Raw genomic sequence first — 15,259 nt, 5'->3', positions numbered from 1 at the left:
CTGCAATGAATATTAATGATCGATCAGCTCTGCCTGGTACAAACGTAATTATATTCGACCTGTCCGTTACGCTTTCACAGTGTTCACGTAAAATTCATGTAAAAGTAAATAAAATTTTGACCAAAAAGTAACAAAAAAGCAGATAGCCCTTTTATACTGCACAAGTCTTACTCATTCTTAGATACCCGCCTTACCAAGCCAGTTGCTTTCACCCACATACAAAAGTTACATTCTGCATTGTCTTTTTCTTCTTATAAATATGATATGTATGGGAAATTAATTTCACAGTATGTTAAATGATTACAAAAAATAGACGAACGGCCTTGCACCCATTTAGAAGCTAATCAAAATTGTCTCATACAAAAAAATCATAAATTTTCCAGGTAAGAATTAGGTAATATTTCATTCAAATTGATTAAATAGGATTTGTCGTTCCTTCTTCCATTAATATATTTCTATGTTAACTGTTAGTTGCTATGTAAGTGTGAACAGTCCGAAACAATAATCAAGCGCCTCTTAAAAATAATTGGGCATATAGCTTTTCCCTTGTTTTTTATGTACGTTCCGAAAATCTTGTAAGAAAGACCAGGGAAGTTTGTTGGTCATGTGGTTAAACTTGACTCACGCTACATTCACTACACCATTGTAGTGCATACCCCCGGTCATATAGCGATTGAAGATTCCGTTTGTCCGTCCGTCCGTACGAACTAGAGCTTTAAGCCAACATTATTGACTCGATTTGTTCATACTCACACTCAACAATTCTTTTGGCAAAATGACATTGACCCTCATATGACCTTCATCATCAAACTTAAAACCTTAATAAACAAAATTCTTTGTCCTAGTCCACTGAAATGACATAATTTAGTTCATACTCGCACTCAACAAACTTTATGACAAGACCTACAAACTGACCTATAAACAATTGACCTTGATAAACGTTTGACCTTCACCTTCATACATAAAACTTAATAAACATTTTTGGTCCTATGGCCAACATGAATGACCTGCTTTTGGCAAGACCTACAAACGGACTTATATATTAATGATCATGGCCCTCATACGATCTTTACCTAAAACTTAAAACCTTAACAACATTTTTGTCCGACAGCCCACATAAATGACACAATTTAGTTGATACCCACACTCAACAAACCTTGTGGCAAGACCTACAAACTTATCCATATATAAATGACATTGACCCCCGTATGACCTTCACCTTCAAACTTGTAGCCTTAATAAACAATATTTTTGGTCCTAGACCCAATTTGGCTCACACACACACTAAACAAATCTTATGACAAGACATACAAACTGATTTATATATAGATGACCTTGACTTCCATCCATTCGTAGTAACAAGATTGCCTACAGCATTTAGTTCATACTTGCACGCAAATAATCCTTGTGGCAAGACCTATAAACTGACCTATGTATAAACGAACTTGTCCCTCATATGACCTTTACCTTCAAACTTAAAACCTTGATAAATAACATTTTTGTCCTACGATCCGCAAAAATGAATTTTACAATTCAATTCATATTCACACTCAACAAACCTCTTTGCAAGGCCTACATATTGACCTATATATAGATGCATAATTGTTGACCAGGACTGAATTGGAGATGATGCACATTTATATAAAAAAAAGATGAAAAGATTAGACAACCACTACCTCATCATGCTATAAATGAAATAAGTCTTACTGCTAACTGTGCTTAACAAAATTATGATTATTGACATTTAGCTTTGCTGTAAACATTTTGGCATGTGAATTTTAATGATTAAATTATTCATTCAGTCATAGCAGACAGAAACATGTATGCATTATTTATTTCATTTTTATATTGCCTTTTAAGAGAATATATCTCTTCAAATTTTAAAACTATCGTATTCTACTTAACTTACATTAAATTAAATAAAGAACAGGGAGCTTCGTTTCTAAAACGTAAAATCATGCCCCTCGGGTGTATGAGGTGTATAAGGTGAAGGTCATATGAGGGGCATGGTCAATATGCTACCTTATAAAATCTTTTAATTTGGTATAATATTTGCTCATGTGATGCGTGGGACGCATTTTCATTCAAACATCTATTCCGGAACTTCCATTTCTGATTTCTTACGTAATCGAATTACCTCGGAATAAAATTCCATTGGGGCATGTCATTACTGCCATACAATTACGAATCGTTTAATTTAGTTTCCACGAATCTTCGATAAATTGACGACATCCTACGCATTGATTGAAGATTTGTGGCATCTATGTCAGAAACAGGTTCTTGTCCACTTTTCTGCTGTCACGACAGTTTAGTAAAACAGATTCCAAACCGAAAATTACGGCAAACTTTACCCATTATGACCTGAATTAGATAATTTTTATAACAACAAAAATATATATTATTCTCCCACTAAACCCCACCAGTCCTTCACATTACCGCCTCACCAACCAAAAAATATAAAAAAAAATATTTCTTTTCACTTTTAGTTTCTTGTGCCTTAATATTCCATGACCGCGGCCGCACCCCCACAACTCCCTTCCAATGCCACATTACCCCAACCTCCTCTCCCACACGCCCGGGGAAAAATTGCTTTTGATTTTACTTCATTGTTCACCTACATCGACGGCAAAAAACTTATGCTGGCTTGTTAATCAAATTCATTATGTTATTGTTTTTCTTTATATGTTTAAGTTATTGGTCAAATAATTTTTTATACCTTATGCATATATTACTCCGCTTTGAACGCGTTGAGGAGCTCTTGTTTAAAAAGAAAGTTGGTGTAATTATACAAAATATGAATAGCCTAAGGAGTTATCTCATGTGATCTGAATACAGACTAGGGTCATTAATTGTAATACATGCTGCTACTTACGTAGTATAATGTACATTGTATTTACTATTGTATGTTATGTAAATATTTTGTATTGACATTTGTTTTGAGAAAAAATGATAAAACTAAACGGTCGCGGGTGTATCTCGTCGTATTTTGATGATGGGCGTATAGTTTCTCAGAGCTGAAAAGGAAGACGGATAGACCGATATGCTGCATAGATATACATAGGTGTGTTAAAACGGTTTTCCTTAAGGTTTCGATGGAGGCCTTGAGAAACAAAAATCAAACAACACCAAATCATAGAAAGAAAGAGTTGTTTGACATGAAAATTGAACAGCATGTAAAACATGTATATTGCTTTACGAAACAAGTGTCAGTATACTGATATAAACATTGAATTCCGGAAAAGGTCTGCCTAAAGGGGTTCCACTTCCGGACAGTTAAACGCCTTTAAAAACTCACCATTTTCAAAGAACTGTTACACATGTTTGTTTTGATGCATTTGCAATAGCGTGCGAGTGGTGAAATTTCACGTAACAAGGTGGAACATAGTTTTCAGCAATTGTTTATCTTTTTTTCTATACTAATGGCATTCGTTTTCAAAGGGAGACAACTTTTTTCAGAGATTACTTAAAATAATCGGAAAAAGTTGTTTCCCTTTGAAAATGAATGCCATTTGTACTTAAAATAATCGGGAACAGTTGTCTCCCTTTGAAAATGAATGCCATTTGTAAAGAAATAAAGATAAACAATTGCTGAAAACTGTGTTCCTCCTTGTTATGCCAAATTTCACCACTCGCACGCTATTGCAAATGCATCAAAACGAACATGTGTAACTGTTCTTTGAAAATGGTGAGTTTTTAAAGGCGTTTAACTGTCCGGAAGTGGAGCCCCCTTTAGGCAGCCCTTTTCCGGAATTCAATGTTTATATCAGTATACTGACACTTGTTTCATAAAGTAATATACATGTTTTACATGCTGTTCAATTTTCATGTCAAACAACTCTTTCTTTCTATGATTTAGTGTTGTTTGATTTTTGTTTCTCAAGGCCTCCATCGAAACCTTAAACATAGGTTGCTAAACATACATTTAAGTTCAATAAACGCGAGAAAGATGTCGCATGTATATACAACGAAAACTTTTAATAGAAGTTATAAAATATAATACCATTTAAATTTGAATAAATTTTATTTGGTTGAAAGTATTTGTAGCATGTTTCCACCTCATTTTTACTTATTTGCCTCTTATAATTGACAGCTCAGAACCTTGCACAATCCATTAAGAGACCAATAGCATTTAGGCCACTTTTTAGTTCCTTATCCTTAACCCTTACCATGCTGGATACGATTTATTCTGCCTTTGCGACCAGTGTAGACCAAGATCAGCATGTACTTCCTGTTCGCAATTAAATCAGTAAATTTTCAGTAAACACCCCTTAAAATAATAAATGGTACTGCCCAAATTGAAAGATGGACCAGTCCGTTATAGAAATTTAGCATGGTAAGTGTTGCATATTGCAATACTGTATTTTTGACAGTTATATATCAAGAGAGAGAGAGAGAGAGAGAGAGAGAGAGAGAGAGAGAGAGAGAGAGAGAGAGAGAGAGAGAGAGAGAGAGAGAGGAAGAGAGAGAGATGAGAGAGAGAGAGAGAGAGAGAGAGAGAGAGAGAGAGATGAGAGAGAGAGAGAGAGAGAGAAGAGAGAGAGAGAGAGAGAGAGAGAGAGAGAGAGAGAGAGAGAGAGAGAGAGAGGAGAGAGAGAGAGAGAGAGAGAGAGAGAGAGAAGGAGAGAGAGTGAGAGAGGAGAGAGAGAGGAGAGAGAGAGAGAGAGAGCGAGAGAGAGAGAGAGGAGAGAGAGAGAGAGAGAGAGGGGGGGAGAGAGAGGAGAGATAGAGAGAGAGAGAGAGGAGAGAGAGAGAGAGAGGAGAAGAGAGAGGAGAGAGAGAGAGAGAGAGAGAGAGAGAAGAGAGAGAGAGAGAGAGAGGGGAGGGGGATGAAGGAGAGAGATGAGAGAGAAGGAGAGAGAGAGAGAAGAGAGAGAGAGAGTGAGAGAGAAGGAGAGATTGAGAGAGAGAGAGAGAGAGAGAGGAGAGAGAGAGAGAGAAGAGAGAGAGAGAGGAGAGAGGAGAGAGAGGGAGGGAGATAGAGAAGAGAGAGAGAGAAGCAAGAGAGAGAGAGAGAGAGAGAGAGAGAGAGAGGGGTGGGACTGCGTTCTTTTTCTACTTTCCTCTTAATGCATCTATATCACCAATAACAGTGGATTGAAAACTATATGAGCCGCACCATGTGAAAATCAACATAGTGGCTTTGCGACCAGCATGGATCCAGACCAGACTGCGCGTCAGGATCCATACTGTTTGCTTTCAAAGCCTATTACAATTAGAGAAACCGTTAGCGAACAGCATGGATCCTGACCAGTCTGGTCTGGATCCATGCAGGTCGCAGAGCCACTATGTATGGTACGGCTCATATTATAATTTAGCGCGTCTACTTTATTTTTAAAGCTTTCGAAATAACTTTATTACATGATCGTAAATATTGACGAGCGTTTTAAAAACCTCAATACTAGTTGCAATAAAAGCTTTGCAGACAAATGAATTTTGTTTTACGTATCAATTTACTAGTACATATTTCATTAATCACGCTGCCAGCAATAAAATTCCTTAGGGTAATACATTTTACATGCCGTAAAGTCACAAAAATGTAGTATAAATGAAATGTTAGCGTGATGTTCTACTTTTTACTTAAATTGAACAAATTCTGAAGAAGACAAAATATGCATTTTAACTTTACGAATTTCTGCGACTGGTTCAGAAAACGGTGTGTGAGTTCACCTATTTACTTTGTTCCACTATCATTCTATTTTGATCTGTGTACCATACTTGGCTAGGGCCTGCCTACAATCAAACATGATTGTCTGCAAATATTGTTATTATATCAGGTATAATTTATATTTCTCGGGTCAGTAGAATGAGTTCAAGGTCAAAATGGTTATAGTCAGATTTGTAACTGGAGACAGTTTGACTGTCAGTGACGGTGTTAGGTCAAAGAACAAGCTATCAGACTGACCGTAATAAGTGTAAAACGGACAAGGAACGTTCAGACCTTCATACAGTAAGTGTCCATGGTCGATAGGTGCTTAAGTATACCCTTAAATTCAGTACTCGTACTGTCCCTGGTCTGTTTAGACACTACCACTACTCTGGATAGCGTTATATGCGAATCCTGATCTTACTCAGTCGTGAGATTCAGAATCAGAGACCATTGGTGATAGGTTAATTGATTGCCAAAATACTGAAAATCTATTGGAAAACGATATTTAGTCTAAAATAATGGAAAAAAAAGCAACGGAGAAGACAAAGTTAACCATAACGATAATACAGAAGCTATGTTCTATATCACATGCACCAAAATATAAATACATAGGATAAACAAATATAATTATATAACCCACATTCCAACAATTGTACAAGACTTTAGGGAGTCAGTGACGCAATAATTAGCAGGCAAGACTACAATGCCAGTGACCCAGGTCCGATTACCAAGTCGCGGCTGATAAGCCGACTAGTATTCATTGCTGGGTGATTTACTTAAATTGGTACTGTTTCCTAGACTGGGTTCTGGGTAGGTAAATATGACACGACTAGAAATAAATTGTTCCATGACTTTCGTCGACTACCTACTCTATACAAAAAAGCTTTACCTTCACTTTTGCCAAAACTTTATGTTTTTATTCATAAACAAAACTAAAAATAGTTTCGATAGGATATGAATGAAATATTTAGGAGAGAAAATATACATCTGAAGAGATCACAGGTATGAGAAGAGATGTTCAGGGCTTTGAGATATATAACAGAAGAGTCTGTGGTACAATATATATTAGTTACCTTTTCTATATGTTTTTATTCTTTAGGGATGAGTTTATCAATTCTAACAAACCGTCTTCTTTGAGTCTCACGAAAATGGTCGCTTTCAATGGAACAGTCTGCTTAATTATCACATTGTTTATTTTTTCAGTAAATAAACAGACCAGGTAGTATATAAGCTGTTCAGAGAAACAAATGATGGAATTAAATTTTCCAATTCAGCCAGTTTAATTAGCTGGCATAACGAGTTTTAGAACAATATTGATCTGGCACTCACAGCTGCTTGTTTCTCGTCGATTGTATGGCGTGCAGAAAATGGCAAAAGTACGCAGCAGAGGTGTGTTTCTTGTCAGTTGCGCTACAAACGTTTAAAACAAGTGCTACAAAGATTATCTCGGTTAATTAAAATATAGATTTTACAGAATTTCTTATCACTTAAAGCTGATTATTTAGGAAGTGTTTTAGATTTTATGTGTCTCCATTCCATAACAGGTGACACTTAGATGTGTAGGCCCTATATCCGGACGACATGATTTGTGTCGCGGCTATCTCGAGATGTATTAGACCTGAAGTCGTGATAATCAGAATATGAAGTTTTACAGCAGAATTGATATACTAGTAACCATAAAATGCATTTGGTACATGTATCTCAAACATGTACTTGCCTTACCATTCGAAGTTCAACAAGTGACAGCAGAGATTTTGCCATTGTATTCATTAGTATTTTCAAAATTGTATCCAGTGACAGCAGAGTTTTTGCCATTGTATTCATTAGTATTTTCAAAATTGTGTTTGACCTGCCGAAAAACTATATGCTATAAATATGAAACCTTGCAGAAGTAGTAATCAACATGTGGAGTTGGTCACCTTGGGTTCGATACCATCGTGAGGTTATTTTTAATGCATTATGTTCAGTATGTTTGTGTTTTTTCCTTCTGACAGATTTGCTTAATTATTAGCATAGCATCATTTCTTAAAAGTGTTCGTTGGTCGTTCTTGAAGCCACTCGGAAAATTTGGAATTTTGTCACCAAATAGAGTAATGTCCCGGGGGGAGACATATTGTCCGTCCGTCACACTTCATTCCCGATCAATAACTGGAGAACCATTTGACCTAGAACCTTCAAACTTCATAGGGTTGCCGTAGACGACCCCTATTATTTTTTGGGTCACTCCATCAAAGGTCAAGGTCACAGTGGCCTGAACATGGAATGCAATTTCCGATCAATAACTTGAGAACCACATGGTCCAGAATATTGAAACTTCATAGGATGATTGGACATGCAGAATAGGTGACCCCTATTGATGTTGATGTCACTCTGTTTAAGGTCAAGGTCACAGGGCCTGAACATGGAAACATATTTCTGATCAGTAACTTGAGAACCACTTGACCCAGAATATTGAAACGTCATAGGATGATTGGACATATAGAGTAGATGACCCCTATTGATTTTTGGGTTACTTGATCAAAGGTTAAGGCCACAGAGGCCATAGCATGGCAAACGGTTTCCAATCAATAACACGAAACTATTTGACAAAGAACCTTCAAACGTCATAGGATGATAGGACTCATAGAGTAGATGACCCTTACTGTTTATCGGGTCACTTGAACAAAGGTCAACGTCACAGGGGCCTGAACATGAAAAACTCTCTCCAATCATTAACTTGAGAACCACGTAACCAAGAATGTTGAATCTTTATAGAATAATTGGACATGCAGAGTAGATGACCCCTATTGACTTTAGGGTCGCTCGATCAAAGGTCAAGGTCACAGGGTTCAGAACATGGAAAGCCGTTTCCGATCCATAACTTGAGAACCACAATACCCAGAATGTTGAAACTTTGTAGGATGATTGAACATGCCGAGTAGATGATCCCTATTTGTAGCCATCCATCAGTGTCTCTTTGACTTTCATTCCTGTCCCATATTGACTTCTTGTCTGTTACTACTTTGCATGGGGGGATACATGCGCTTTTCTACAAAAGCATCTTCTAGTTTTAATCAGGGCTCAGTGTTTGCTTGTGATCATAAGATTAGTATAATAACGAAGCCAGCAAACAAGGTGATATGCATTAGCTACTTAGAAAGTATCATAAAAACCTGTATGAGAAGTTATGCACCTGTCAATATTTTGCCCGCCCAGGGGGGCGGCGGGCCGACCCGGGGGAATTTGACATTTCAAAAATTTTGTTGTCTAAATCCCCACCCTAGGGACAACCTTTTTTGTCTAAATCCCACCCTAGAGCCTGGTTGGTATATCAAATGTTTGTCAAATTCCCACCTGTCGGGAATGGTCTTCTGTCTAAAGTCCCGTGTATGCCCGCCGCTCCCCCGGGCGGGCAAAATATTGACAGGTGCATTAATACATATCAAAAAGTGGAGAATAGATAAATGTACATATTGACCAAAAGCAGATAATTACATTTTGTACGAGAAAGGCCACTTTTAACGATGTAAGAAAGAATTATACTATGGTTTCAACATCGTATAGTGCTTGTATTGGCAACGTTACTTTCCCGGAAATTAATTTCTACTTAAGATCAAGATTATTGAACACTTTTCCAAACAAAAACCGCTTGGTTTCTGTTTTATGTCAGAGATAGGAGCTAATGTTTAATTCACATACTAGTATTCCGTAACACGGTTTTATGCAGACTGGAATTCAATATTTATTGATTTTAATGATAAATTCCATTCTGGATGGAAATGGAAAGTTAAAGATATTCTAAATCAAATTTGTTGTACAAAAAAAAATACAACACCTTTTTGTTGGTATCACTCACTAACAATTTTTCCTTATTTATATTCGGAATTTTTACAAATGCCAGAATAAATTTCAGATTAATGATACGTTTTGGAACATATTTAATGGGCTAAGTCCAAAGATTTCTTTAAGTAAACTTTCTTAATGAAGGGCATGATAACGGAACTTTCCCAAGTGAAAGAGCTGGTTTATACACTATAACTCTGATTCTATTAGAATGACTCCAAAAATCAAGGACAATGAAGTAAGGATATATGATTATGTCCGTCAATACAAATTTAATTGTACTTACAAATGTAATTGTACTCTTCCAATGGAATTCTGTTTGGTGTATATGTCCGTCCATATGTAAGAGTACATGTTTGGATAGGAGTAGTGAAAGTGTTTCGAACTATACAGTTTCAATAAAAATCATAACTGATAAACTTGAGTTTAAACTTTGAAATCTTGTTTTTGTTATTCTCGACTGCCATCTTATTACATTGATGGCTGTCAATGTCGCAAAGCTTTCTCATTATCGCCGTATTGTTAGTACAAACATGATAAAGCATGTCAGCATATAAAGGTCATGTTCACAATTAGTCTTTTTAAAACATTTATGACACATACAACGAATTGTTTTGTTTTGTAAAATTCTCGACAAATCTCATATTTCTGCTCACTTAAGCACATATTTAGGATCGTTTAATTTTTGCCGTTTACTGCCCATAACTGGCTTGTCAACCTTTTATCAAGCTGAGGACAAAGTTCGACTACCTCAAGTTAAGGCCATTGATTTATCAAAAATGCAACTTCAAACTCTAGCACAAATCATAATTTAAAGTATATTCAATCAAAACATGTTTAACCTTTGATATCTCTATCGATTATGGGTCAAATCGGACTAGTTGCTTGATTTATAAAAGACATGCTTTGTTTACATTGTTTATACTCTATCATGTCACACCCAACACTTACTGATATCTTTGATAATAAGATTTGACACAGCATTTACGAATATTCGAGCGCAGCTCTTGTTGAAATTTTGTGTTTATGAATATTTATGGCACACTTACTTACTAACTTACTTAATAAAATTGCTCTGTTTCATCATACGCTCGCTCTAAAGACTTTTTTTTATATTCTTGAGTAATAGAAAGTATAATCCTGCAGTGGCGGCTGGCCTCCGTGTAAAATGCCCGTACTCTGCCTTTCAGTTCTTTTAATACAGAATTTCTCGGTCAGGTTCTGTACACAGCTGGATTTGACACTGACTGCTCAATAACTTGAGTAGATCTCATCCAGAGTTCACCAACTATGGTAAGAACCTTAAAGGACGTAATATCCCGGCCAAGCTCGATAACAAGCTGAACTGTCCATGTCGCTCTAAGTTATGATTGTTGAATTACTTTTTATTGTGAAACGTTACAATGTCTGCTAGATTACTTGAAACAAAGCGAAATATAACAGAGTGTGCTCGACCAAGTTTGATATAAACCAGTAAAACTGGATTAGTATGTCGTAGAGTATTCTAAAAGCCAGGTTTATTCGCTGTGACGTGTTCATTGTGCCTTGGGCGCTCGTATTAATTGATACTTCTTATATTTTAGTATGTATTTAGGTTTCGCAAGGAATTACTCTTTCTTAAAGGAATAGAGATTCCGGGAAGATACGATATGTACACTGTGGTAATGTTTGTATTGACGTTTTATGACTGAATGGTCTTGATTGTCTCCAAGAACTATACTGAGCTTCCGACCACGTCAAAGACATTGCCATTACAGTTATTGATTGCACGACACTCTTGAAATAGGCTTCCGTTTGCCATAGACTACCGTAACTTTGTAAGATGAGCCGAGATAGAGGATTCTGTCAGACTTCAACGATGGTTTTACACCTGATACCAAATGTAAACTATGTTTGTATACAATAATTTAGTGAGAAAGTGACCCTGTCATGTTTTGTTTCTATTTTCAGTTTACTGTGACAATGTGATGAAAGAAGACGACTATGTGGTACTTGGACATTGCCCAGAGCTTTACGATCTTTCTATGGCCAGTAAGTACATGTTTATACTATCCTGGGAAATAACGTGACAGTATGCATGTAAGAAAAGAAATGAAATTCCAGGTCGATGCATTTCAGTGCAAGGGCATTTCCATTGCGAATTTCGGCGGTATATGACCATTTTGTGTCGATTCGCCGTAAAATCCAACTCACTCACTCACTCCATTGCGCCTTAGCCCTTGCCACTTGGAGGGAAATCGCGGGCTTAGCGCAGAACGGTTGTAACTTATATGAAATAAAGAAGGAGTTACAACCGTTTTGCGCTAAGCCCGCGAAATGTCATATGCCCATCATGGAACATTGATATGCTCTCCTATGAAGACATTGTTTCTGAGGCTACAACTGACATGCCCTCATTTCTCCTCGATTCAAACTTAAGACATCAGAATTACAGTTTTGTTTCACTCTGGTCTTTGAAATATAGACGACCAGTTAAAATGAAAATGTAACGCCTAAATAGTATCTTTTTTTGGGTTGTTTAAATGCCCGAAGTTGTCAGATCTTTGAGTACTAGAAAAATACCTTGATCTGTCCAAAATAGGGATATTGCCAGGTTCTTGAGTCCTAGAGAAATATCTTGATATATTTAACCTTTGGATGTTGTCAGGTATTTGAGTACTGAAGAAATATATGGATCTTTTTCATGTATAGGAAAGTTGTCTGGTACTTGAGTAGTAGAGCAATATATGAATCTGTTTTCTGTAGGGGAATGGTCAGGTGCTTGAATACTAGAGAAATATACGGACTCTGGTTAACTGACCACTGCTACATATCTGAAAACTGTATGAGAAAACCCCACGTGGTGTTCTCCATATCTAAGAAAGCAAATACACAGATTAAAATATATAATCAAAGACAATCAGTTTTTCTCTGGGTTTTTTATCGGAATAAAATCCATTCTTGAAAGATTTCAATACATTTGATTTATAGAGAGAGAGAGAGAGAGAGAGAGAGTTGCTATGCTTCTAGTCGTACTTTCATGGAAGCTCTTACAGAGATGTTCTAGAAATCAGGTTGACAGCTATATCAGATAATGTCAGTCATTTAATTACCCAAGCTAAGCTCTTCATCTCATGCAAGATTGATAAAATAACAATGCAAGGAATCCAGATATTTTGAATATACAATGTTATCCTCTCGTTATTTTGCATATACAATGTTATCCTCTCATTTGCATTCCAAGACGATTTGTTTAAAGTAATATAATTGAGCGGAGCTTTGCATTAGGCAGAGTAGATATTATGAAAGATATACATACGTACTTGAACTAATAGTGGTCAGGCTACTTAAAGGCACGTACCTTTAGATGTACATCACATTTTCATTTTTTAACAAAAGTGATAGACCATAAAATATCATAAGTAAGCAGATTTCGAAATCGGTATTTACAATAAGAATTAAGGGAAAAGAACAGATAAATTTTACAGAAATACTCTACTGTATGAACTGCGTTACTGATGCAGTAGACAGCATGTCCAATTATTTCATGGAGTGTTTTGAACAAGTGGCTGTATTAAAGCGCACAGGGGTACGCTATTGTGATTACCCACTGTCCGTTAGCCCAGCATCCTTTTAAAAGATGTTAAAATATTTCCATTCCACGTAGGAATCTTGTTGCCATGTTAACGGAAATGAAATATTTCAAAAGTCTTCTTGCTAAAAGTCATTTACCAGATTAAAAATAGTCCCATAGAACCGATCATCAAAAAACAACGCAACTAATGGACGTGGTTACTTTTTCAATATTATATATTGGAAACATGAAGAATCTTCAAAAACTACTGGCCCAATTTCAAAATAATTTCGTTGGTTGGCCATTTGTCAAAATAATGGGCCGGGATTGGAGGCGGGGCTAGCTTCCTCTCTACTGCAGTGTGGTGGAGGCCATGTATAAAATTTAATTTGCTAATATTTCTACTTTGACTCAAAAAAAAATTGTGAAACGCTTGTCAGGGATAAAGGGTGGTGGCTCTTTGTTATTATTTGCTTACAATCACTAACTGCAAATACTGTTCACGTTTCATGCCCCATTAACGAGTTGGCGACATATTTATGTCAGTTTATACTGTATAACATACCAGGGAGCACCTCACGATATCCTGTAGAGTTAAAGGATGACAGCGAAACTGTCCTAACTATTTCTCTCACTATATACACTTAGGTCATCTCCTGTCTCACCACTTGAAGTGTACTCATTTCCATATTTTATCTATATGCAAATATTTGGATTAACTTCTGACATTACAAAATTACACTCATTCCATTCCAAATACAATTGTATTTATGCCGTCACATGGCCTACATTATATGCAACAAGGGGATATCAAAACATATAATTTGTTATATGCACTGCTGGTTTTCATTTGTTGCCTGGTCGGCCAGTTAATGATTATCCAGAATACAGACGCTGGCTTAAGCGTTGGAAATCCATGTAAGTGCTTCCACGGAAGCATGAGAGTGACAAATACGCAGCAAGTGCGGCCATAGAATACATGTACAAGTCTAGTATATCCATTTTGAAGAAGAGCCAACTTGTAGACGTTCTATAGTTGCCCACCTGTCCGCCAGTGTAAAAAAATAATGAATCTTCCTCCAGCAGTAAAGATGGAACTTCTGATATTACATTACAACCTCTCCAGAGCAGCCCTCTCTTAAGCAAAAACCTCTCTATAACAACATCATCAAAATTTCCCTATGCTGAAAGTATCAAATTTACCTCTAAAGAACAACAACCTCTACATAACAGTAAATATTTGTATCTCCCAAAAGGGTGTCGCTCTACAGAGGTTGCACTGTATATAACTTTACATGTTAAGAGATACATCAGACATTAGCTATTTGTATTGTTATAGTAATATGCAGTACAAAAATGTATACCAGAGACTGGCCGTCACCTCGAACTCTAGCGAGTTTTTTTTTTTTTTCTATCAGAGCAGACACCTAAAGTTGGACGTTTGATCAGCCGAGAAAGGCGAGTTCCCATCTAGCAATTTTCTGTTTCTAACAAACTTTTGTCCTTACAGCACTTTTGACCTAACATGTTATCAGAAGTCAAGTACACTGTCATTTGACCTAATAAATACAAAATATTTAAACTGACTATGTATATCACTGAAATATTTACACAGAGATTATTATGAGCTATTAACATTGAAGAACTCGATGTATAGAAGAATTTCACTGAGGACGTTATGCACAATCAGCCCTATTTGCTGATTGAAAGACTCGGTGCACGTGGTGTATACACGAATTTCACTGAGGACGTAACAAAAACTCGATGTACACAAGAATTCCACTGCGGACAATATAACGCACAAACAGTTTGAGTTGCATTGACGTTGATTCAATCTTTAGCCTGCTGGCGGCAAGATATTCTGCCTTTGCGACCAGTGCAGACCAAGATCAGCTTGCACGTCCGTAAGGCTAATCTTAGTCTGCACTGTTCACTATTCTGTCAGTAAATTTTTAGTGAAAACCACTTTGAATAATAAATTAAAGTGTTACTGTCCAAATGAAATGACGGGCCGGTCCATTTTAGAAATATAGGAGGGTTAAGGTTAACATACACCACATGCAAATAGGCAACAAAAGAAAACGATATTGTGTATGTTTTTTTTTAAATAAATAGAATGTATTATTTTCTAAGCAAATTTGAGAAAAAATGCCAGTTCTTTCTTACAATACGAAATCTGGACCTGGAAAAAGTCGAACTTTCAAACTCTTCTTATCTTGCATAAAAGCGAAATACGG

The 15,259-nt window shown here is 36.5% G+C and overlaps 1 protein-coding gene across 1 annotated transcript in view; it reads left to right on the top strand.

Annotated features, from left to right (window-relative positions):
• LOC128547897 (universal stress protein Slr1101-like) overlaps positions 1–15,259 on the top strand; it is a 34,884-nt gene that overhangs the window by 15,183 nt on the left and 4,442 nt on the right. Inside the window, exon 3 of the mRNA XM_053521616.1 lies at positions 11,420–11,500. Coding sequence (XP_053377591.1) covers positions 11,420–11,500 — 81 coding nt within the window. The remainder of the gene's footprint in view (positions 1–11,419; positions 11,501–15,259) is intronic.

Source organism: Mercenaria mercenaria, chromosome 13 (genome assembly GCF_021730395.1).
Source record: "Mercenaria mercenaria strain notata chromosome 13, MADL_Memer_1, whole genome shotgun sequence".
In the NCBI taxonomy this organism is placed as follows: Eukaryota; Metazoa; Mollusca; class Bivalvia; order Venerida; family Veneridae; genus Mercenaria; species Mercenaria mercenaria.
Note: the sequence above shows the minus strand (reverse complement) of the source record. Positions and strands in the feature narration are given on the sequence as shown.